This window comes from Podarcis muralis, chromosome 10 (genome assembly GCF_964188315.1).
Source record: "Podarcis muralis chromosome 10, rPodMur119.hap1.1, whole genome shotgun sequence".
NCBI lineage: Eukaryota > Metazoa > Chordata > Lepidosauria > Squamata > Lacertidae > Podarcis > Podarcis muralis.
In genome coordinates this window covers 8,744,682-8,770,867 of record NC_135664.1, presented here as the reverse complement: position 1 = coordinate 8,770,867, position 26,186 = coordinate 8,744,682, and the positions used below count along the sequence as shown (strand labels likewise).

The 26,186-nt window shown below is 39.8% G+C and overlaps 1 protein-coding gene across 4 annotated transcripts in view; it reads left to right on the top strand.

Annotated features, from left to right (window-relative positions):
- Positions 1-26,186, top strand: part of LRRK2 (leucine rich repeat kinase 2) — an 84,716-nt gene that overhangs the window by 4,411 nt on the left and 54,119 nt on the right. For 3 of the 4 annotated variants that reach the window (XM_077935800.1, XM_028745830.2, XM_077935802.1), the window contains exons 3-14: positions 1,047-1,156; positions 8,247-8,335; positions 9,702-9,836; positions 12,829-12,963; positions 14,109-14,240; positions 15,318-15,437; positions 17,683-17,807; positions 18,700-18,779; positions 19,792-19,898; positions 21,050-21,179; positions 23,073-23,197; positions 25,871-25,998. In XM_077935800.1, coding sequence (XP_077791926.1) covers positions 1,047-1,156; positions 8,247-8,335; positions 9,702-9,836; positions 12,829-12,963; positions 14,109-14,240; positions 15,318-15,437; positions 17,683-17,807; positions 18,700-18,779; positions 19,792-19,898; positions 21,050-21,179; positions 23,073-23,197; positions 25,871-25,998 — 1,416 coding nt within the window. The remainder of the gene's footprint in view (positions 1-1,046; positions 1,157-8,246; positions 8,336-9,701; positions 9,837-12,828; positions 12,964-14,108; positions 14,241-15,317; positions 15,438-17,682; positions 17,808-18,699; positions 18,780-19,791; positions 19,899-21,049; positions 21,180-23,072; positions 23,198-25,870; positions 25,999-26,186) is intronic. The other variant, XM_028745833.2, reaches the window with a different exon arrangement.

The window sequence follows — 26,186 nt, the reverse complement described above, 5'->3', positions numbered from 1 at the left end:
CGAATGGCGCTGCACAGAGAGAGAGAGCTGCGCAGCGCCCCTTCAGCAAAGCGGAAGGGAAAATGGAAGGGGCTCCGTTCCTTCTCCCGCTTCGCTGGAGAGGCGCTGCGCAGAGATGGAGAGATTTTTTTTCTTGTTTTCCTCCTCTAAAAACTAGGTGCATCTTCTAGAGCGAAAAATACGGTAATGTCCTTAGGTGATTTGCCTTTACTATCTTAATGCCTTTAGGGTAAACTAGAAGTTTATATTTCAGACCTCAGTTTCTGAATTTGACTAAATAAGTAATACAGTTAAAATACAAATATGTACTTGTGTTGCGAATTGGTCACATGGCATGCATAAATTGGCAGGACGCCTCTGGAATCCTTTCAGATTACCACTTCAATGTTTATTCTGCAGAGATCTGACCTTTTAAGTGTGTATTATTCACAGTTGAAAGTATATTCCATGTAGTTTACCATTTAAATGGATATTCTTTGAACTGGAGTGATGTGGGCATTGCTTCCACATTGTCTGGACATGCAGTGCATTGATAACACATTAATAGACTGCGTCCACAATGCCTATCTCACTATGTATGATGCATACATTATCAGTGAATTACGAAGCTGAAGTCTCTCTTATGGAAGCTTGAGTAATGTTGGGAAATCCCTAAGCATGTGAATGAGGCTCCAAAGGTGTCTTGTGACAATAGCAGTAGCTGTCAACTTTTTTTTGACTGGCAGTTGGAATCAAATGCAGAATGAAAATACCCAAATTGTGCCATAGGAGGAAGTGTTTATGTGTATCTGTATTTAAATAGCAATTGTGTGTGAAAGAGAGATAATATTTTTGAAGCAAAAAATCAATAAAAATTCCCCTCAAACCAGTATACGTTAAAAACTAGTATCTCAATCTGAATAGTGTAATAGCATGTTTTGAAAGTTGGACTAAATCTGCCATTGTAACAGTCCATCCTCAGAACTTTGTAGTTGTAAAGTCTTGTGATGGTGCAAAAAAGAGCTTGATGTGTGCTTTGAAAACTAGTTGTGTTTTTTGCTTTTAAGGTGGGATGGTCGCTTCTTTGCAAACTTATTGAAGTTTGCCCAGACACGCTTCATGACTTAGCAGCTCCTCAAGGTGTTGGGAAGGATTGGGAAGTGCTTGGTGTTCACCAGTAAGTACATTAATGTTTTAAAAATAGTGTAATGTGTATGTACAATTCAGTGTTTCCACAAAATGGAAATACATAGAAATTACTATTATTACTGGAGAAATGTGATACTCTTCTCTAAACCTTTGTTAACTATTTCAATTTCTGGGCAAAATCAAGCAAGCCTTACTTTTATCACTGTTTTGGGGCAAGAGTTGTGGGGGTTGGGGTCTTTTTTACCTAATAATTTCCCATTTGAGATTGTGGGGCTGTTCGCTAGGTTTGGAAAGAAACAAAATATGGAAAGAAATTCCTAGAGTGGTGTGCCATTTTAGCTTTTCTAATGTATAAATGTATTGTTGTGTTTGGTTTGGTTTTATTCTTTTTTGGCAGGGTGACTTTAGTGTAAATGTTTATGTTGTTATGTTTAAAAGCTGTTTATCACCTAGTGCGTTTGTATTGTTTTAAAATATGTGTTTTGACAGAGTTCCCTGCAAGAATATTGATAACTTACACTAAAAACAAGTGAATAATAAATTGTCACTAACAGTTGGCAGAAGATTTGCTTCTTCTCCTTTGACTCAGTAACCAAATGTATGAATCGTTCTCAGAAGAGAAGAAAGAACAGTTGTAAATATAATAAGTTGGTGTTTAATTTTGCATGTTGTTACTATGGACCAGAATATAATATCTGATGTCGGGGATACCTGATTGTCTCAGCCTCACTATGTGAAAAACACAGGTTTAGACATCTGCCACCAATTCTCTCAGAATGTTTACAAAACCTGCTGGTAGCTAGCTTAGATGTGAAGTGGATGCCACCACTAGACAAAGGACAATATTTTAACTAAGATTGTTTTATTGAGTGGAAACTATGTACATAAGGAAGCAGCATTACAGTATTTACATTAAGGTCTTAAAAGTGCTTGACAAGAGTTTCTATAGCCTCAAGACAATGTTGCTGACCCCAGCCTTTTAGTGGCTTTTACCTCAGGCCAAATTCCATTATCTTCCACCCTAGCCACAACCCACCACTCCCACAACCCAGTCTAGCCGCTGCAGACAGTCTGCCTCCTAAATTTCCTTCTCTGCTTGTACAGTGGTACCTCTAGTTGCAGACTTAATCCGTTTTGGAGTGCCGTTTGCACCCCAAAAAGTCCGCAACTAGAGTGCCTCTTTCTGCACATGTGCGCTGCACAATCGATCACTTATGTGCATGTGCACGCCGCGTTTGTAAGCTGAAAGTCCATAACAAGAGCGGAACACAACTTGAGGTACCACTGTACTGGCTGCTTGGACAGGTTAGGCCACTTGTGTAATCTCAGGAGAACTTTTCAGCCCAACTCAATCACCAGGTCTTTTTCAATCTTGACCACACAAGTATTAACAACACACAAAGTATTAATATCCAGGCCTTAGCTATTCTCCTCAGCTTTTCTCTCTGCTCACTCCTTCCTTTTTTATTATGAATTTATTTATGATTTTCAATTTTACACATTTCAATAATTTTATAATCATTTTAACATTTCAAAACTTGTCTTCCTTCCCCCTCTTTCTGCAGTTCCTTAAATTTATTTTTAATATTTTCAGCATATCCAAATTAACTCAATTTACTCATTTGTTCATCTACTTTAAATATATACTTTTATAAAACTGCAGGTTATTACAATAATCCTGCCAATGTTCTTATCTGTTTACAATTTATTTGTAAATATTCAGTAAACCATTTCCATTCTTTTATAAAAAGTTGGTTATCTTGATTTCTTATTCTTCCGGTAAGTTTCGCCATTTCTGCATATTCCATAATTTTTTGTATTCATTCTTCCTTTGCTGGGACTTCTTTCCATATCTGGGCAAGTAATGTTCTTGCCGCTGTAGTAGCGTACATAAATAAATTTCTATACAGTTTGGGCAGTTCTGTCCCTATAATCCCAAAAGGAAATTGCTCACTCCTTCCTCGTCAACTCCTTTCTGTTCCACCTCCTCAACTGCTTTTCCTTAACTGACAGTTGACTTCCCTGCGACATATAACTCCCACCTGACTGGACCTTCAGCCAATCAGATTCTTTTCTTAACCACACCAGCCAGACTAAGAAGGTAAAGGACCCCTGCATGGTTAAGTCCAGTCAAAGGTGACTGTGGCGTTCTTCAGGCCCGAGGAAGCCTAAATTAACCTGATTCAGGACCCACTTAATAAAATCTGAGACTGGCTCCCTCTCTCCTCTGTTAGAACCAGTCACCAAAAACTGCTGCTACACAAGGCTGTGGCATCTTAACACAAGGGGTCCTGCCCAGATGGAACCACTGTTCAGATTATATTCCCCTCCAGTTTATATCATTTTCCTTCCAACAAGCCATTGTACTGCTTATAGGATCTGTGCATAAGCTTCAAAGAAGCAAATGGGTGGGGTATAAATATTTTATTACTATTATTAGGTTTCTTGCAGAGGAAATTGATTACAAATGCGTGAGGTTGGGTAGAGCTAATTTGGGCAACAACTTCTATAGCACAGAAGGGGCCTGGGTGGAAGGTTTGGAGAAGATGGGCTTTTTCTCATTACATTCTTAGTTTTACCTAAGTGTCTCTAGCTTTTGATGAGTTTTTAGGGTGGTAATAAGTCCATCTCTCTTTCTTATGAGCTGAGTAAAAAATCACGGAAATGTGATATTAATGCCTATTTTGTCTATTGTGTATATTTGTATATTAATATCAAGCGGATGGCCTGGATATGCTAAAGGAAATCTTAAAAATGTACACGCAACAGCAGTGCTGTAAGATGATTAAAACTTTCAGAAAAATATCTGTCCCTTTTTAGAGAACAGAAACTTCTGTAACTGATGAATTTTTCATGAAAGCTTTTGCCATAATGAATGTGTTAGTCTTTAAGATGCCACAGGACTCTTGGATGTTTCTGTTGTAGAACTAGGCTAAATCTGCCCAGACAGCCTACCTTGTCCCTTGGGTCTGATGACTAATGTTGTGGTAAATAGTACCGTAACCATTTTCAAGGAGGAAAAAAAGTAAAGTCTTCTAGTTACTTTCTGAATATTTCAACATCTGTTTTGTCACAGAGCTTTCAGGAAGTAGGGGAGGTGAAAACATTTCACTTCTGTCTTTAAACAGCTTTTGAGGTTGTGAATACTGGGAGAGAGGTTTCCGCAATAAGTTTTACTGTTGATCTGAGTAGTGAACTAATAATTTTCTGCGTGTGTTTTTTACCCCACCTTCGTATTGGTAGCTGTTTCTTACTATATTAGTTCATAGGCTTACACATATTTCCTACTCCTAATTTTCATGATGTTTGTCCCTTGATAAACACAGAGTTGGAGTTACATGTGTGGAGTTCTGCCTATTAAATGGGGTGTTGCAGCATCTCGATTTTGCCTTCTTCCTGTACCCTTAAACAATCTGCCTTAGGTAGGTGGGTAACCATAGCAGCAAGTGAAATTATACTTGGGGATGAGGGGGGTTTGGAAAAAATCCCCCCCCCCTTCTGTTCACAGGGGCCTCTTCTGGGCTCAAGCCCTTTCATCGGCAGGAGGACACTTGGATCCAGCCAAAAATGTTTTGTAAGGTCACATAAATGTATACTTCTCCAGAAATTGAGAAGAAAATCCATCATTTGATAGACCTGTCAAACTGTAGCAGGTTAGCTCCTGTCCCCTCCTGCTGTTTCCAGCAAATGGTATTCAGACGCATACTAGCTCCGGCCATGAAGGCAAAGCGTAACCATTGCAGCTGGTAGCCACTTATCTTCCATGAATTTCCCCAATCCTTCTTAAAAATAATCAAACACTACTACTGTACTTTTGGGAGTGAAATCCACAGTTTAACTCTGAATCTTCCAACACTCAGTTTCACTGGATAGCCCTGAGTTCAAGTGTTAATGAGAGGGAGAAAAACTTTTCTCAATCCATTTTCTCCACACCATGCATCATTTCACACAACTCTTTCTCCCCTTACTCACCTTTTCTCTAAAATAAAAAGCCGCAGATTTTGTAACCTTTCCTTATAAGGGAGTTGCTCCATTCTCTTGATCATTTTGGTTTCCTTTTCCCAAACCTTTTCCAGCTCTACAATACCCTTTCTGAGGTGGGGTGATGAAAACCGTGCACAGTATTCAAAGTGTGTTTACACCATATATTTGTATAATGGCTTTATGATACTGATGTTTTTATTTTCAGTTCCTTTCCTAATGATTCCTACCATGACACTTGCGTTCTTTGCAGCTTCCATGCACTGGCTCAACACCTTCATGGAGCTATATCTGACACTATACACTACAGTTCCAAGGTTTCACTAGTTTAGACCCCATGAGTGTTTGTGTGAAATTACAATTTTTTTGTCCCAGTGTGCCAACACATTGAATTGCATTTGTCATTGAAGTGCATTGTCCATAAACCCAGTTTGGAGATATCCTTTTGGAACCCTTCACAATCTCTCTTTATTTTAACCACCCTGCATGATTTAGTATCGTTGGCAAACTTTGCTATCTCAATGCTCACCATTGACTCTAAATAATATACAGCTCTAAGCTGCATATGTGGCATTAGCATTTAAGTTAAATTGCAGTACTTGAACACAGCATGTGCAACTGGGAAGATAAAAAATTCTGATGTTGATCTTAAGGAATAACAATACAGTATATAATATAAAAGCAGATGTGCCACATTAAGAAAGTGGGAAACCCACCTGACACATTAAGGGAAGAATAAGATTGACAGCAAAACCAGCTGTTCTCTGTGTGTTTGTGTTTATACACACATGTATAAACTGACACCAGGTAATTGCCTTGGTGCCTGCTAAAAATATTTTTGTTCAGTTCTATTTGATAAAAAAAATGACCACTGAGCATATGCAGAGTAACTTTCATCACTAAGAATACGTTGCCGTTGTCATCCTCTTAAAATTAATTATCCCCAGGGCAGACAGCAAGGATGTCACATAGATCTGAGCCGTCTTTCTTGTTAGAGATTAAGCACTGCTTGCCCTCCCTGGATTATATTCTGAGAGCAATCCATTTTTTTCTCTTATGAAACTGATAGGGCTCCTACTTTCACTACTACCAAATGACATGAAAGAACTTCATATCTGACTATATCTTCTTATTCTTTTATCGCTGTACACAGTTGAATTTGGGATGAGTTGAAGGTATACAGCACTGCTGCCTAAGACATTGTATTCCATAGCCTGTGGAGCCATTCTAAAAGTTTGGAGGAAATTTGCCCTATCCCTTCATTTCTGCATATCTTTGAAGCTTATTTACATGCACTGAATGCAAAGCTAATAATTAGACCCTTTGGGGAAATATCACCCTGGTATGTGACAAGGTTTTAAGCTGATTTGAATCTTTCCTTGGAGTCTGTCAGTGCAGAGTTTAATGATACAAGGCGGTTGCACAGGAGACAGTTGTGCCTTGGAGTACCCTGTGCAGCATAATAAATATTGACAATGCACCATGGCAGCTTAACAAGTATCATGCTTAATTAGTGTGTTAAGCTGAATCTTCCTTTCTAAATGTCTCAAACTTCTTCAACAACAGCTAAATCACTCTTCCTATAGTTAGTGCAAAAAGCTGAGGATGCTCTGTCTTATTGGCAGAAGTTCAACAATGATTTGAAGTCATTGCAGGACCATGTTTGTATCATGTAGATGCTTTCAGCTGCATTGCATTTCACCAGTGTACATTGGTACCTCAGGTTACATACGCTTCAGGTTACATACGCTTCAGGTTACAGACTCTAACCCAGAAATAGTGCTTCAGGTTAAGAACTTTGCTTCAGGATCAGAACAGACATTGTGCTCCGGCGGCGTGGCAGCAGCAGGAGGCCCCATTAGCTAAAGTGGTGCTTCAGGTTAAGAACAGTTTCAGGTTAAGAACGGACCTCCAGAACGAATTAAGTACTTAACCCAAGGTACCACTGTACCATAAATATCTTACGAATACTTTGCTATATGAGCACCTCCATGCATTTGTATGCAAAGGGGCAGCGGTCAAGGTCATTTGGTCATTGTTTGCCTATGAGCCTTGCTATATCCTCAGCAACAATGCCAGTCCCTTCAGCCAGAACTCATTTTGGTTCAAGTGTATGCACGGAGTGGGGAGAATGCATAGAACCTTCCTCTGATAATCCAGGAGATCCTTATTTATTTTATTACACTTGTATCCCATTCACATCCCCACCACCACCTTAGGGCAGTTCTATCCCCTTTTCATTCTTGGAACGCTTTGAGGTAGGTTAGGCTGGTTTGATAGTGACTGGCCTAGGGCTTTTGAAATTCATGGCTGAGTGAGTACTGTATTTGAACTTTAGTCTCCCCAATCTAACACTCTAACCCAGGGCAGTCCAACACGCAGTCCTCAAGCCCTTTTTTAGCAGCTCTTGGCAACATTTCATGCCCCTTACCCTCCTGTGAAGTGCTGGACTTTGGCAAGGAGGTGTGAGGGCTCTGACAGGGTCCTCCATCCTCTTTCCCCAAGCCTAATTCGTGCTTTCTCAGTTTTGGGAAGGAGGTGGGAGGGTTCTAGGACCCTGTTAGAGCCTCACGCCTCCTTCTCAAAGCCTGGCTCCTCACCTATCCAGCTTTGGAAAGGCAGTATGAGGGTGTGGGTGTGTGTCAAATTTTGACTGTGCTCCCCCCACCTCTGCACAACAAGGCAGTGTGCGGCCTGTGGGTTATGTGTCGAAGTACTTTTGGATCCCATTTGGTCTGAAAAGTTGGGCTGCCCTGCTCTAATCAATTTGGCTCCCTTTGATTATTTGGGTGATGTGAGAGGGTCCCTAGAGGTCTGAATGCTCAGTGGACAGGCAGATATTTGATGACAGCCACCTGATATAGATAGTGAGATTTGTGTTCAGAGGTGCATGGATATACATCTGGATAGTCATCCATGTTGTGATATCCACTCAGATTCCATTAGCTAGTTGTGTCTTTTGAAGCATATGTCCATCTCAATTGGTAGTTATTCGTTGTTGCACGCAACTAGAAGCATCTATGTATGTCATGTGATTTTTATTCACTCTGATGTGGAAGGAAAGTACTTGCTTTCTTGAAACTTAATGTGAGTGTTTTGTTCTGGTATCAAGTTCATTTTTTCTGTTTCCACTTCAGGCACATTCTTAAGATGCTTAAAAACCACAATGTGAACATACACCTTTCAACTGTTGGCCTCAAAGCATTAAATATGCTTCTCTCTTCAGGTATTGCCTTTTCCAAATGTTACAATTACTTAGGGTTAGAATACTGTACAGAACACTGCCAGTCTTGCATTTACCTTAACCTTTTACCTTTACCTTACCTTTAACAATTGGTCCTGGTGGCTGTTTAATCTATATTGCATTAGTTAATGCATAAGCACCTTCTATCCCAGGAGAAAAAAAGTGTGCATGTGTGCAATCAGTATCCTATTCCTGGATTGAGCAGGCAGCTGTTCTAGTGTGGCAGAAGCTGTTCAAACATAGAGCCAGAAGCATAATTGAAAATGGCACAAAACTCTCCTATCATTCTCCAACAATTATCTGTGGAAGCAGGGAGGTAAGCAGCCACCCACTTTATACTCTTAAGAGGGTGGGAGAGATTGATTGTTAAATCACATTTCGGCATGAAACCAAGGTGTCACCCTTCCTAGTAAAAGGATTCAAATTATTTTACACCATGAGAATTCTGGTCCTGGGGACTTCAAAGCAAACATGTTACCTGTTGCTTTGCTGAGGGACACAAACTTTACTTGTATTTTTTTGCACATCGGTAACACAATTATGTTTTTTGCTTGAATCTTGCATTGCCTATTATCAAATTATATGGATGCAGAAAATGTGTAAAACGGCTGCTAACACTTTTACTTTTGAGGACATTGCCATTTTTTATGATAACGGTAATGGATTGATAGTAGGATTAAGGATTAATGCTGTTCTAGTACAATATTTATTTGGAAGTAAGTAGAGATGGGGAAGAAATTCAATTCAGTTTGCATGTAAAGCTGAATTTATGTAATCCATAAACAGTGCTGTAAAATAATTCACACTTCTCAGAATTTTCCAGTGCCAAGCATTATGTACAAAAGTGTGTATACTAGGTTAAAGTGTGTGTATAATTGCATATGTTAGTGAAAATTACATACAAAATGCATTACAGCATGGGAAATTGCTTTACAAAATATGTGCACAGGCAAAATTGCACACAAAAATGTGTTTTATCAGGAGAAATGTGCACTAAAATGGTGATAAATTATCCTGGTTTTTATTTTTAATCACAAACTGATGTGGAAATGTGGAGGACTGAATTTAAGATTGGAAGAATCTGACAAATTGCCCATTCCTAGTAGGAAGTCATATCAAATGCAGTGCGTTGTACTTCCATTCTACATAAACATGCATCAGATTGTTGTGTAATTTAGGCGTGCAATCTACATGCATACCTGGGAGTAAGTCCCATTGAATCTTTGTGGCTTATTTTTGACAATCCAATTCTGAGATAATGTATTTTTAAAGTGGTTTGTGACTGCAGAAAAAAAGAAATATTTTGGTAAACCTGCAACTTCCCTCCCCCCCCCCCCCCCATTTGTAGATGTAATAACACTTCTTCTCTTGGAGGAAGGAACAGACGTATTTTTACTGATATTTGATGCCATGGACACATTTTCTGATAATGAGGAGATCCAGAAATATGGATGTAAAGCTTTGCACATGCTTCTTGAAAAAGGTAAATTGTGAGAACAGGTATTTTTTCTCTTCAAGTTCTTAGTGTTGCCTGATGAAACACGAAATATGTTTGTGAAATAAGGTGTTAAGGAAGAAAATACTTTGTAGTTAAATTCTCAGCTGAATCATTTAAATTACTCATTTTCCTAGCACTGTTTTGGAAAATAAAGTGACAGCAGTAGTTCTGGGTGGGTAGCAATGATAACCTGCAATTGTAAGCTGCTTCTTACAAGAAGAGTTAGCCAAGGTGATATTAATTAAAGAAACCACCTCTTCCTAAGATTGACAGCCGCAGGAGTATGTGGATATCTGCATCATCACTGGTGCAGGGAGCTGCAGACTGTCCAGTAAATAAGGACACATATCCCAGATCACTTGATGTTGAATTGGTACTTTTATAGTCTTTAATTAACCAGTCTGTCTACTGATTGGTGTCAAAGCAGATCCCACCATTCCTTTAAATACATTCCTTGCCCTGCCAAGCACTGGAAAACCCAAGGCATAAAAGAGGTGCTATGCAGTTGCCTTTAGTGCTCCTTTGCTTGTGTTTGGGAAATTTTGTGACTGCTGTGGCCAGCTGCAAATCTTCTGTGACACAGCAGCAGGAGTGGTAATGGCATACGGTCAATACACAAATGCTGTATCTGGATCATGGGTATCTCTTGGATCTTGTGGCAGAGCTTGGCCTGTTAAGCATCCACCCACAGTTTTTGTGAATTTAACATTTAGTTAATAGCACCAAAAACTGATCAGTTCATGCCGAAAAATCTATTTTAACCTTGGAAATCCTCTTCTGAAAATGGTACAGTTTTGTTTTTTAAAAAAATCATTTTCTGTAAGCAGATCGAACTCAATAAACTTGTTTGATGCCAAAAAGGTGTTACACATTATTCTTCCCACAATTTGCCATGTACAGTAGGGATTTCAGAACTTCCTAGTAGACTTTTATTTTTAAAATCTTATTTTCTTTGGAGATTGTCTATCTACTATCCTTTAATTATACAACAGTCCAAAGTCCTTTGTGTCTGACTTGTGTTTTGTTTGGAAGACGATGATAAAAAGAAAATTGTATAAAGTTGGTTCATCAGTAAGGACTGCAACTCAGTGATAGAGTGCGTGCTTAGCACACACAAGGCCCCAGGTACAATATCCAGAATCTTCAGGTAGGTCTAGGAGGGACCTTGGTCTGAAAACGTGGAAACCCGCTTCTAATCAGCATGGACAATACTGATCTAGATGGACCAGTGGTCTGACTCAGTATATGGCAGTTTCCTGTGTTCTGTGTTCAAAAGCCTCCTGCATGCTGCTATGTGGAAAGTAAATAAAATAAAAAGTCACTTTTGTACAGTGGTGCCTCGCAAGACGAAAACAATCCGTTCCGTGAGTCTCTTCGTCTAGCGGTTTTTTCATCTTGCGAAGCAACCCTATTAGCGGATTAGCGCTATTAGCGCTATTAGCGGCTTAGCGGCTATTAAAGGCTTAGCGGCTAAAAGGCTATTAGCTGCTTAGCGGCTTAGAAAAAGGGGGGGGGGGAGCGAAAAAAATCGCAAGACTTGCAAGACGTTTTCGTCTTGCGAAGCAAGCCCATAGGGAAAATCGTCTTGCGAAGCAACTCAAAAACGGAAAACCCTTTCGTCTAGCGGGTTTTTCGTCTTGCGAGGCATTCGTCTTGCGGGGCACCACTGTAGTTAATGGTCTTGTTTTTGTTCACCAGAGCTCATACCCAACAACTATTATTAGTATCAAGGCAATAGCTAGAGCTAGAAAGAATTCCTTAGGGAGGGGAGTTGAAATACAGTGGAGTAAATACATTTGGTGTGTACAGGAAGAATCAGGCATTCATGAAAACTATATTTTGGACCAGAGAGGAAATGGAAATGTGTCACTCTTCCTATTCCTTTTCCTCTCTATCCTGTACAAAATTCCTATTGTGCAGACAACCAGCACACATTCTAAACAAGGGGAAATAATTCTCTTCCTGCTGAACCCCCCCCCCCCCAAAAAAAAACCAAAAACCTGTGGCTTCCACTGCCTAGGAGATGTGCAGACTGTGCTCCTGTCCCGAGTTGGCACATCTCTCAGGTGGAGGAGATGTAGAAGTATTTTTTGCTAAAACAGAACCAATGAAGAAGTTAGCAGCAACCAGCTCACACACTCCCACCTTAGGATAAAGAGTGGGTAAGTAATCAAATAAAAATAAGCGCTCACACAAGTGGTCTGCTCACGTTAGTTGTGTAATATTGGAAGATTAAAATGGCACAGGTGAATGAAGAAATCCATTCATAAAAGAGGAGCTATCTTTACCAGTTCAGATGTGGAGGATCGGGATGGATGAAACTCGAAGTTGCAACAGAGAGGACGCCAAGAAGGGAAGTGGGTGAAGATGAAATAGAGGAAGTTTGGATGCTAAAGCAGGCTGGATGCTAAAGCAGGTACAGTGGAACCTTGGTTCCCAAACGGCTTAGTTTTTCGAACAAATCGGTTCCCGAATGCCGCAAACTCGGAAGTAAGTGTTCTGGTTTGTGAACGTTTTTTGGAAGCCTAACATCCGATGGGGCTTCTGCGGATTCCGATTGGGTGCAGGAAGCTCCTGCAGCCAATTGGAAGCCATGCCCTGGTTTTTGAATGGTTTCGTGAGTCAAACGGACTCCTGGAACAGATTAAGTTCGAGAACCAAGGTACCACTGTACTTCCTCTGGGCTTGGAAGTCTGTTTTGTTTTTCTTAACAGGCTCATGTCTCCCTAGCTTCACTCTTAATTTTTCTTCCCTATTGTTAACTCACCTGAATCATGATTCCTTCTATCATTTGCTCATTATACTTTAGAACAGTCAGGTTTGCTTTGGAAAGAAGAAGAAAGCATGGATAGTGGTCTGGTGCTGGTAGACTGCTCTTGTGTTGTCCCAGGTGTATCCTTAGTTTGCCTTCAGTGAATGAAAATTTACACATGTATTAAAGAGCTTATGTCTTTACGTCTTTATTTTTAAAATTCAGTTCCAGAGGAGCAGCTGATTGAATTTGTTGAGGACAAAGATCACATGATCATACTGAATGTGCTCAAAAAATTCCCCAAAAAAGAAAACTTAGTACTTCTTGCCCTGTTGTCTTTACATTCATTGGCAGGACCACGTAAGTATTGGTAGTTTTTAATACTTAGAGTGTGCATGGGGTGAGGGTGTGCCCTTAAGAATTAATCAGCAGTTCCTGTCTGGACTTGCAAATGAAGGGCAGTTCCTAAAAGAGAGATCATTGGTGTGCTCTGATCTGTATTTGATGTCTGAAAATTATTTCTGAACTGAAAGATGGGTGCTGCCTTTGTTTTGGCTCAATTCCTCAGTATAAGAGCTGTACTGAAATTCACATCCTCTTTGTGAAACCATTTGTGCTGCATGAAAACAGGAGTGAGTAGGGACTGACTATGTGCAAATTTCATAAAACTTCCTTAAACCTTTTTGGGAGTGACTTGCCTTACTTTATATGAGGTTTATAGGAGGTTTCTTCTCATTCATCTTTTCACTTTCTTAAAAATAATTTTAAAAGGTTAGCTGCTGCTTGTAGCAGTGACAGTGCTCCCCACAGCCTCCTGGCCATGTTTCCTGTACCATAACGCTCATGAGTATAATACTTAATAGGTTTAATCATGCCAGCCATATGACCTGGAAAGTTGTTTGCAGACAAATGCTGGTTCCCCATAGTTAAATTTGACTGGACTTAGCCGTCCAGGGGTCCTTTACCTTTACCTTTACCTTTACCTTTACCTTTACCTTACCTATGTTCCTAATGTAGAGATTAAGCAGGCAAAGCTTTTCCTGTCCTGGAGATATGGAGTGAAAAATTGGAAGTATAGGAAAGCAGTGCATGAAACGGAGCTAAGCACAACTGGAAGGTTCAACACAACACACTGAGATTCTTTTTTGGGTGGGTGTCAGCCTTTGAAATAGTGTCTGCTGGCACTCTTTTCTGCTCAGCCTACAGCTGGCATGCCAAAGCTAAAGTGGAAAACATTTGAAAATAAAGGTTTCTCAGAATTCTGTTCTGAACATTGTAACAGTACATTGAAACTATGTGTTTGCCTAAGATATTGTCAATGTTCTGTTCAGAATGCAGGAAAAAAACCATGCTTGGTCTAGCAGTAGAAATACGCAAGGTGATTTTGTTGTGCACACTTCAGTCTTACAATGAATTAATATTCCCATCAGTCAATTTTAAAAGAACACTTGTGCATGAATCTTTCTTCTTCTCTCAAATAAGTTTATTCCTTCTGTTGTGTTTAGCTAGCAATGCAGAAATTCTTATGTCTGGAAATGTGAGGTGTTACAATGTCATCGTTCAAATGATGAAAGATTTCCCCGACAATGAAGCAATTCAGGAAGTGAGCTGCTGCTTGTTGCACAAACTTGCATTGGGTGAGAACATGATCCCCTTTATTTAACATGGGTGATATTTCTAGAGTAAACTGGATTTATCTGTAGAGGAAAAATAGTAGTAAAAAGGGTGCATAAAGAGCTCCATGAATATAGAGGAGCTTCTGAAGCCCTTCTTTCTAAGAGAGCATGTTATGCTGCCTGGCAAGATTTCCTGAAGCTCAGGGGACTTTGGGGGAGCAGTCTCCAGTGCAGCAAGAGAAGCTGCAGTTGAAAAATAAAGCTGTGAAACCCCAGTGAATGCACTCACTAAAGATCCAAGGAGTTCTTTGGGTCTTGGGCACTTACATAATTTGAAAAGGTCTCATTTGTTCAGGCCTTTTCTCTTCTGGGTGTAGCTGCCTTAATCGTAGGAAGAACCCCCTTTTGTGTGAGAAGAAATTGAGGAGAGACCTGCTCACAGTTGTGTGTTTAGATTTGCTGCCTCACCAGAAAAACAAAACAAAACGCCACATTACTTAATGTGTCAGACTGGTACTGCTTGGGAGGGATTTTCCCGGCAGAAACATAGCTTTTGGTTTCAAGATTTGAATTTGACTCCTTGGGACTGTTTCCATTTTAAAGCAGGGATATGGAACCTGTGGCCCTCCAGATGTTGGAGACCAGCTCCTGTTAGTCCCAGCCAACATGATCAATGGTCAGGGTGTTCAGAAATATAGTCCAGCCACATCTGGAGGGCTACAGAGCCACAATTGCAAAACCAAAACCAATCTTAAATGCCTTTGAATAGTTGTGATTCCTCAGAAGGAACAGAAAGCAGGCAAGGGATTGGACGGAGCTTCCATCTATTTGACCTTTCCTAAAGCCAACAAGGTTTCCCCCTGCAGCCACTATCACCCCAGTTCATGTACCCCACTTTTGTAACTATGTACAGATAAAAACAACTCATAGTTGTTTCGAGAGGAGAATTTGGAGGCCGTTGATTGAAAAATTGTATTTACTTTTCATGAATATCTATTTTCTTATTCAGATGATGGCCATTGCTGCGCAATATGTGTGTAAAATGCACGCATCCTGTGTTTGCATGCGACTCAGCTTTTTTTAATCTCTTGTATACAGAAAACTTTTTCAATATCCTGGTATTGAATGATGTACATCAATTCATTGTAACAGCTGTTGGAAAATACCCTGCTAGTGCAAAGCTGCAGGCTGCAGGCCTCAGTTGCTTGGCTCTTCTCAGTAAGTAGCTATATAAGTTAAAGAAATTATGTTTCTCAACGCTCCTACAACTTGCTGATAGAATATTTTTGTCATATGTGACTGCAAAATTAAATGAACAACAGCTTGCTCAGTAAGGGAAAAGGTAGACCAGTCTTCCCCAATATGCTGCCCTTTAGATTTTGTTGGACTAAAACTCCCATAATCCCTGACATTTGGCCAAGCAAATAGGAGTTGGAATCCAAAATATTTGGACAGCAGCCGGTTGGGGAAGACTGCTCCAAAGGACTCTATAAACACTTTGCTGGAACCCCTCTGCCCCAAATCACTATTGTGTTTTCCACTTTTCTGAACCGATGGCCACTTTCTTTTATCCCCTTAGCAGCCCATTCATTACTTCTTGTTAGAGCTGATCAGCACGAGGTTCCTGCTTGCTGCTGAAAGCAGCCACCTCCTGTTGAATCATCCATGTTCTTCCTACAGGATGGAGGGGCTCCTGACCCTGTTCCTCACAAAATATTGCTGAGGTCCCCATGTTTGAAGCTAATGGAGACTTCCAACATGATAGCTGTAATTCATGTAATTATCCCACAAGTTATGGATGGAGCAGGTATTGACCACGAGGATGCTTTGGGCAATGTTGCTTTGGCACCTCATAACAGATATTCCAGTTCTTTGTTTCCCTTTTTCTTTATCCAGACTCCTGATAGCTTCCTCATCTCCAGTCAGGTTACCTGGCAGGCCACCAACATCCCCTGACTTCTTACGCAATCCTGTCAGCAGCACAGGGGCTTTCCTTTCTCCCTGAAATTTTCCTCAACCTTTGCATCTTACAGCCTTTCTATGTACACCCATCCTATGAGGTGGATCACGTGCCATAGAGTTTCTGTGCTTGTATTTATTTATTTTTTACCGCTCTGTGTGTTCTCTCTTGCTGGTGAGACACAGAGAAGCCACACTGTGTTTGGGACTTTTAAAAAGAGAGAGGAGAATGGCCGTCTTCTGCTTACCCTGTCAAGAGGGCAACCATTCCCATTCTGGCCTAAAGCAACGCATGTAGCTGAAAACCTGTAGCAGAACACCTGAGAAGGCTTAGTAAATGGTAAATCTCCAGAATTCTTCAAAGAAAAATCTTTTTTTTTAAAAATGAGGAAGGCAGAAGTAAGAGATGAATAAGCAGAGTGCTGGATAAAAATATATATGCAAAGCATCATTTTGTTTGCCTGGAGGAGCAGGTTGTGAGCATTTCATATGCTTGTGGTTGCAGAGTTTGGCTTCTCGTGGTCAGATAGGAAGGTGTCTTTGCAAATGAGTGTCATCTCCTTGAAGACAACATATTAGCTGTATTAAATAACCTCAAATCATCTTTGTTTGAGTGTAATACAGTGGTGCCCCACAAGACGAATGCCTCGCAAGACGAAAAACTCGCTAGATGAAAGGGTTTTCCGTTTTTTGAGTCGTTCCGCAAGACGAATTTCCCTATGGGCTTGCTTTGCAAGACGAAACTTCTTGCGAGTTCTTGCGAGTTTGTTTCCTTTTTCTTAAAGCCGCTAAGCCGCTAATAGCCGCTAAGCTGCTAATAGCCGTGCTTCGCAAGACGAAAAAACCTCAAGACGAAGAGACTCACGGAACGGATTAATTTCGTCTTGCGAGGCACCACTGTAGTTTTAATCAGTTAAGACTAAGACAGTCAAGCAGCTAAATACTTGGAATAGAAGACAGACCTAACACATAGTCTTAGCAGTCATAAGCTTGCTTTTAATTTTAAAGCATCTTATTCTGGCTGAAAGAAAAGCAAATTGTAGATAATAGGAACACACCATGGGGGTGGCAGCTGCCTCACCTAGATCAAGTAAATCAATAAAAACACTTAACTAACTGAGGTTCTGCTCCCACCCTAACATGAAGTCTGCCCCTCCTAACATGGAGCCTGCCCCCACCCCAAATCCTGGCTATGCGCATGGAGCTCACAGTCTAAAGTTTTAATGAACACCATTCTGTATCAAAATGCCCATTGATACCAGTGATGGGGTTTCAGCTTGAACAGAATTCAGTTGCTGTCTTAAATTCTTGAGTCAAATGGTAGCTTGCTGAAGCTTCTGTTAAAATGCTTCCGCTATAAATATGTCATTGTGCTTTTGGTTTTCCTAATGATAAGCAGTTTTTTGATCATTGTGTTTCATCACCTTCAGTAGTCTGTTCTAGAGTGTGAAAACAAGGGAATATTCATATTTTCAAAATGCGAATAAATAACTTTTTCCCCAAGCGGAAACAATATTTTTAAGCAGAGACTTGGAAGAGGAGGAGGTGGAGGAGGAAGAAAAAGAATTGTGTTGGCTGGAAGCCTGTTATAAAGCATTAAAATTGCATCGGAAGAATATAGATGTACAGGTAAGAAACTGTGGGTAAAGAATTGGGAAACATGAAAAGAGTCCTACATGATGTGCTTTATATAAATTGCAACCAGAGGAAACAACAATAAAATTGGGTAGAAATATTTTTCTTAAGCATTTATTTGCTGCCAATAATGTATTGCATTTTTTTAATATATTGCATTCTTAATTTTCAAATCATACCTTACAATCTTCAGTGTGTTTTATTCTCAGAAGTGGTTTTCCCCCCCCACCATTTCTCTGTTTTATTTCTTAGTTCTCTGTTCTCATTTCTCTGTTCTCATCTTACTGGAGAGGAACTGAAGCTCAGGGATAGTAGTTAGCATAGTTGGACTTGGCTTTACTATGGTTCAGAGAGCAGGGTCCAAGGGCTTGAAGTCTTGGGCTTGGGATGGAGGAACTTAAATGCTATGGCTTCCTTGATCCCTAACCTCTTGCTGCTTGACAATCTTGTTTGGTCCAGATTTTTAAGCAAGCAGATACATTTTGTACTTCCCAGACTAAGCCAGGATATAAAAGGCTGTTATATCAATTGTATCTGCTTGTCTTATTCTAATAGATGATGTCATTCCTTCTAATTTAGCCACAAGCCATATTTTATTAAACTTCTCTGTTCATGTGAAGAATTGTATGCTGTGATCCACATGACATCAAACTTGGAAAAATGTTTACATTACAGATTAAGCTCACATCGTTTATTAACAACAGTACAGTAATGTCCCTTGAGTCTCAGTTACAGTGGCCACTATGGAGAAATTGTCTTAGCACTTTAGATTGAAGTACATGCTGTGGCCATAAATTATATTGATTCTTCTTCTTGGAATAGTTTGGAAAGGCTTAATTGAATTTATTGACCAAATAGTTCCTTTTGTTGTTCCTTCCTTCACTAGGAGGCTGCATGTTGGGCTTTGAACAATCTGCTTATGTACCAACGTAATCTTCATGAGAAGATTGGAGATGGAGACAAAAAGTTAGTAGCCTGAATTGAGTGCTTGGAAATGTGAACCACTAGATTTATAGCCCAAGATCTGTTTTCCCCCTCTTCGATATCGTTTGTCTTAAGAATCTAAATTGGGAGAAGGAGACTGCCTTCTAGGGACACTGGTATTGTTGCTTCCTACGTATCTGTCTTGCATGGCAAAGAGGGCGGCCTCCACCTAGCTGCTCCCTTAAATACACCAGGGCCAGACTGGGTGCAGCTGTCATGCCCCTGTCCCCAATTGATCTTGTGGGTGAGGCGGGCCTCACCCGTAAGGTCCTGTGCGGCCAGAGGTAGCCCTTCCCCCGGCCGTGCAGGAAGACAACAGCCTCCCAGAACCAGCCGTGGCCAGTATTAGTGGTAAAACACAAAAGAACATAAGGAGAATCCCCTTGGACTAGGGTTTGTATGTAGAACTCTCTGCTTGGAGTGCTCTCGCCAGGGAGGTTTGTTTGGTGCCTTCATTATATATTTTTAGGTGCCAGGTGAAAACATTCCTCTTCAACCAGGCCTTTGGCTAATATTTTATAGTCTTTTTAATGTGTCTGTGGGGGGGGGGTTATTGTTTTGCTGTTTTGTTTTACTTATTTACTTGTTTTTATCTTGTATTTCATTCTGTGAACCACCCTGAGATCTTATGATGAAGGGCAGTATATAAATTGAAATAATAATAATGATAATGATTAATAATAATAATAACAACAACAATAACTGAAACCTTACAGTTTTTTTGTTTTCTGGCACAGTTTGTTCATTGTTAACCTTCAGAGCAGGGGTAGAATTGGTGATAACACTGACAAGTTAGATGAAAATCTGACTTTGTTAAATTATAAATAAAAATTACTCTTACGTTGCTTTTAGTTCCTGACTGCTTTGGAATGGCACTTTGGCCCAAGATGCATGGTGACAACTTGATGCTAGAATAGAACGATAACATTTATTGGCATCTCTTTTTGCTATAGCAACGTTTGATTGTTATCATATCCTTTTCTGTTTGCATTAGATTCCCAGCCCACAGAGAAATGATGCTATCCATGTTGATGCATAATTCTTCAAAAGAATTGTTTCAAGCTGCTGCAAATGCCTTGGCAACTCTACTGGAGCAAAGTGGTAAGGGATTGCTTAGCACTAAACCTGAGGATGGAGTGGAGCACAAAACCTGTCCTTGACACTGAATTTGTCAGATATAAACCCCAGTGATAATTTAAGATTTAACTAGAACCATAGGCGCCGACTCCATGGGGCTTGAGGGGGCCCGAGCCCCCTCAAAAATTCGTTTGGGGGGGCTCCACCCCCCCAATAATCTCCGGCGCCCCTCCAGCAGAGCGCCATCGCCGCCCCTCCCCCAGCCCAAAATGCACAGGGAGGGGCGGGCTGCATGCCTCCTGCCCTCCCTCCCGAGCAAAAGCTCCACCCAATTTCCTTTGGAGCTGATTAATAGGCGCAGCACGCTCTCCCCTATTCGCTCACGAGGAGGCGGCGCCACTTTATTTGCATATTCATGAGCTTATTTATTATTCATGAGCTTTCCCGGGCCCCCCCAATATTTTTTATAAGTCCGCGTCCCTGACTAGAACGACAAACAATTAACAATTTGGGGCTGTGAATATAAGTTGGTATGTTTTCCCCCACAAATTCTTTTAGATATGCAGCTCCCCAATATCCTCTGTGTCAACCAGACACATTGCTCCTTCCAATTATAAATAAACACCAATAACAAAAAAGTAAGGAGAAAAAAGGGAAAGTAAAAAGAACAAATAAGTGTTTCAGAATGTTCCACGGCATGATATGTAATCAGTTTTGTTGGTCTCTAGGTGTTAGTCTGCAAACAGCTCTACAAACCCATTCCAAATCTCAGGCAATTGTAAGGCTGCAATCCAAATCACATCTACTCTGGAGTAAATCCCATTAAATTCAACAGGGATTACTCCCAGGTAAGTGATGTTGGGATTGCAGCCTAAATTAGTTGCACGTTATGCCATTTATATCAATGGCACCAAAGTCATGTTGATTTCAGTAGTGCACCTAACTTAGACTGCACATCCCTTACATACTTAACAGAGAGTCAGTTGGATTGAATTCAATAGAACACACATCCGAGAAGACTTAAATCAGACTGCTCGTTTAGTCTACATCCAACCTGAAGTACTGTAGATTGTTACACGTGTCTACTACCTTTTGGGTAAAAATGAAAAAGTTAGGCTGGTGCTTGCAGCCAACATTCATGCTCTTTTTCATATAGTACCCTATTCTTATTGTAGTGAATATTAGAACAGTTCTGCTGGCAAAAGGAATACACATGAATGTGCTGGAGATTATGAAGAAACACTCCAACTCCCCGGAAGTTGCAGAAAGTGCTTGCAAGCTGCTGAACCGTGCGTTTGAAGGAAGGTAACGAAATGTAGTTCTGCGATAGGTACACCCAAAATCAGAACCATGATTTTGCAAATGTATCATTATATCCTAGAGCAAGTTTAAATTTTGCACTTCGTTCATTTGATTTGTATGCCACTTTTCCGGGGGGGGGGGGGGAATCACGCTCAAGGCAGCTCACAACAAAGAAACAGGGATGCATTTCAAACATGCTAAAAATCAATTTCACATTAATACAGCAAAACAGTAGCAAATAGAATAATACACCAAAAACACATTTTATACTATAAATATAAGAAGCTCACTTAAACATGTTATGCAGCATCCCATAGCAAACATAACAAGGGAGCTTCACAGTTTCACCTTAGTCCTAGAAACATCCCTCCCATGATGTTGCTTAGTGTCCCTCTCCTTCTGCAGCTTCTTATAAGGCTTTCAAGAGCAAGGTGTGTGGTAACTGGAAACACTCAAACCCTTGATGTTACTCACAGTCACTCTCCTTGCTTTTAACCCACCCTACATTGACAAACAATCGCAGAGAGAGGCGCAACAAAACAAAATAGTTGTGCATAATACAAAAACAGGAGCAAATACCAAATCAACACAACAACTAGTACAGCAAAACCATAGCACATAACCAGATCCTAGTACTAATTGTGGCGATCACACAGGGTCCCCGGACATTTAACGGTCTATTGATCCCTGTGCCACCACTGTGATCGCTTCCCTGCTGCCACCAACCAGTTATTCTCTGGTAAAACACTGAGTCCAGTCAGTTGTTAAAAGTGAACCAAAAAAACCAAGTTTATTTTACAAACATTAACAAGTTTATGGTTTCTCAGATAATTTTCCTGTCAGTATCTTAACTTTAGTCTCTTTACCTTCCTAATACCTTCTGACTGATTATCTCAACTGTTTGACTGACTCCTCTTAACAAATTCTCTCCCTCTCTCACACCAGACTAGCCCAACCCACAGACGTATCTTCCCTCTCTCGTCTAACACCAGATTGTCTTCTCAACCACTCTAACTCCTCTTAACAAATTCTCTCTGTGCTTAAACCTTATACACAGCTAACTCTGCCCCTTGGGTTCCCATTGGTTAGTCATTTTACAATTAGTTAACCCTTTCCCTATGAACCCAGTATGATGATGTCACACACCTAGGAGGGCAAACGCTACACTAATGCTCTACAAATGTCTGTGGAAAAACATTTCTTTCAAACATGTGGCAGATACTACTACATACCTCATGGGGAATGGCATTCCATTAGCAGGTGCCACCACTGAGAAGGCATCTCTCATGTTGCATCATAACAGATCTCTTATGCCTGAATCACAGGCAAGGGTCCTAAATTTCTGATCTAAGTCATGGGGTCTCCCACTACCCACCCAGGTTGATGCTGGATTTTATCATATTTAGTAGCTACCCGTGTGTCTTGGGCACTGCTCCCCACATTACTGCACAATCTCACCATGTGACAGCCACTGCTATGTAATGATTATAAAGTGGCTTTTCCACATAGCTGCATGTAAGTAGTGAAATCAAGACGATGATGATGTTGAAGAATACGTGGTTTGTGTATTTCTTAGTCCAAGCAGGTTTCAAAGCACTATGTTAGGTGTGCCCAAAGCATGACCAGTAGGATATTTGATTCCCTTTCATTGAGGAGCAGATTGCTACATGAATGGCAATCTGCTTTGGAGTGGAGAGGGGCTGGTGTTCAAGAAAGACAAGATTACAGCCCTTTTCAGTATAAGGAAATAGGTGTGTGTTATATTGGATCCTGGCCAGGATACATAAATAATATACAAAAATTTAGAACAGAATATGCAATATTTCATAATGTAAAAATGAATGGATATTTAATAAACAGATGTGTAATTGAGAATGTGATTCATTGATCCTGCAGTTTCCCCCCTCTGGATATAATGACAGAAGTGGCATCGAGAGTTGTAAAGGCCATGAGAAAGCATAAATCATCCCCAAGTGTACAGCTGGAGGCACTAAGAGTTATTTTACATTTTATGACTTCAGGTAAGAAAATGCATGAAGAATATTTGCTTACATCATAATCTAAATGAGCAACTAGAAATAAGGAGTTAATGAGCCTGCTGCCTAGTCATTTTGCTGTATGGCTTCTCAAGAAAGAGTGATGGAAATGAAAACTTAATCAGTTTCTGCTAATAGGAAGCCAAGTGATTTTATGCGGGGAAGGGGGACTTGTTGATGTAGGAAATTTACAAAGTTTTATATGTTTAGGTCCCATTGGTTTATGTGAGAAAGGTTTAAGTATGTGCTGTACTTAACTTTCCCATTGAAATTAACAGAAGTTACAGGTGTTTTGACTTTAGATGGATTCTGGTTGTAATATATACTTATTCAGAGTGAAAACATCAAGCCAATACATATAAATTCACAAATGCAAATTAATCCATAATGTGTCACATACCTGTTTTAGTTCAAGTTGCAAAGACATACACTAAAAATACACACACCAAGACACAGGAAATTCTGTGTCTGTGGTTCTATATATGTTTAGCGTAAGTGTCATTTCCACTTTTTCACCTGAAAGGGAAATACAAGTGTTTGTGTTTTGTTGCTTGCTTGTATGCCAATATTTGTCCAGGTTTGTGTGGGGCTTATGAGGTAGACGTGTGAAAGTTGTTGACTGAGGATGTAAGACTGAATTATGGGAGTGTTTGCAGAGCGTGGAGAGTGATTTGAGATTGGTTTAGACTAGAGTACTGATGTGTTTGACACACTTGCAACCATCACAAGTAAGGGTGTGCTTGAGTGAGATTGAATGGAAAGTATTCTTAGTTGTCGTTAGATTAAGTTTTGTGTATTGCAATACAGGAAACTGGGAATTTAATTGGATTGATTTGCTTAATAGTATGATTGATTAGTGTATGGTGGTTTGGAAAAGTGGTTTGGAAAAGTGAGTTGATTTTCTTTTGCCTAACAGTCAATCATGTATGTCATTTAAAAAGATGGAACTTAGAGCTCCTAGTTCATTTCTCATTTGTAGTATTTTACATCCTGACATTTAGAGGATAATTTGTTTAGCTGTTTATTGTGATGCACTATATTTCTGTACCCAGTATTTATGTGCAATGTTTATTTTGATACTAAAGAAGATACTCTGTTAAGTTGCTAATTGTGTTTGAATAGAATAGAAAGATTATGCTGTAATCTCTCAGCATGTTTTTTGGAAGTGAGTTTCACTGAACACAGTGGGTTATTTATGAGTAAACATGTTTAGGATCAGGTTGTTTGGGTTAAAAAAAAATCCAAAATGAACTTGGTAACTATCTGGTATAGATACCTGCAGCTTTTTCCATTTTGAAAATAGGAAATATTCAGTGGTAATTTATCCCTTGCAGTAGCTTATTTAGCCTGCATTTTTAGTGTGGCATCTTTTCTCATGACTGAGTCATGAGAATGCTCTAAATAAAGTAATTTAATTTAACAGTCATTGATTTTGGCATATTACAGCCAGTGATGGGGTTTGCTTTCCTTTCCTTTATTCACTCAGTGTATGACTTGCTAGCTGAAGATCTGTTTTTTTAAAATGCTAACATTTTGTAGGGTATAGAATGTATGAAATTGAACACTAATGATCTGATCCTGTGAGTATTTATAGAGAATAAGATGCCACTGGTTTGAATGGGACTTGGGTCTGCAAAAGCATGTTTAGAACTAGGCGCACCTAAATCAGAAGTGAGGCTATGGTAATTTACGTTCCAGGAAATAATAATAAATTTGTAATAAGTTGCCGAACTCCCTCCTCACAGAGTTGCATCTGGCACCTTCATTATATAGTTGACTTGCAACTTGTGCAAGTGTTAGGTTCTGGGTATTGTGTGTAAAGCTGAAATTGTGTATAGCAAGAGGAACCGCAGAACCACCACTATGTGGTCATCCCTGCCTTTCTGAAGCTGTTTAGAGACCAACTAAGTTTGTTCTGGGTATAGCTTTCGTGTGCATGCACGCTTCTTCAGATACGTGTAACACTTCAGATACATTTAAGAATGGTATCTCAAATGGCTCTCAAAAAAGACCTTCCCAGAGTCCAGTAAGTTAGCCATAGAGCTTTTAAGCTCTCCACCTTGTTTAATTTGTGCAGTTGCATGCCGGCCAGCCACCATGCACATAAAGCATTAAACACAAGTTGAATGCAAGTTGCAAGTCATCTGTGCAGCTTTTGGTACGTGCTGAAAATGTACCTCTTTATTCTGGCTTTTGACACTTGAGGTCTATGTTTTAGGACCCTTCTTATTTCTGTGATTTAAGTTACTTTGAATGGTTTTTAATACTGTGTTTCAGTAGCTGTAAACCACCCTGGGAGCTTAGGATGAAGGGCAGGTTATTAGAATTATAATAATCATTAATAATAATACTGTCTATTGTCTTCCCCAGCATACCATAAGGCACTGATAGATTGACCTTCTTTTTTACTTTTGAAGATATCAGCAAAATAAAATAACAGATTGCAAAAATTGTTATATAAAAAGAAGGAGGGAGAAACAAACAGCTGATTACTTGGTCTGTAGTCATACTCAGAGAAATTTAAAGTGAAAATATTGGGCTGTAGATTCATTCATATAGATAGATAGATAGATAGATAGATAGATAGATATCATTGACTCATTTTAACTAAGTATTTCTTTTTACAAGGAAAATATTTTGGGGTTTTTTATGTTACAGGCGTACTGAAAAAGCAACCAAATAATTCTGACTTGGGAGATACTGAGTTGGCGCTAATGCTGAAAGTGATAAAAAACCAATGTTTGTTGCAAGGTGCTCACTCATTAGTCCTTGATGCTCTCAATACGGTATGACTCGATTTTTCCCTCCCATGGCAAATTCCCTCTAAATAATTTCAGTCTCGTTTTCCTTTCAAATCAAGATTTCTTCTGTTTCTCTCTACTCAAGTTGGAATATTCTGTCCATATTTAAAGTGTAAAACATAAATTGTAGCCTTGTGTATTGAAATGTAGATTTATTCAACTACACGGCATAA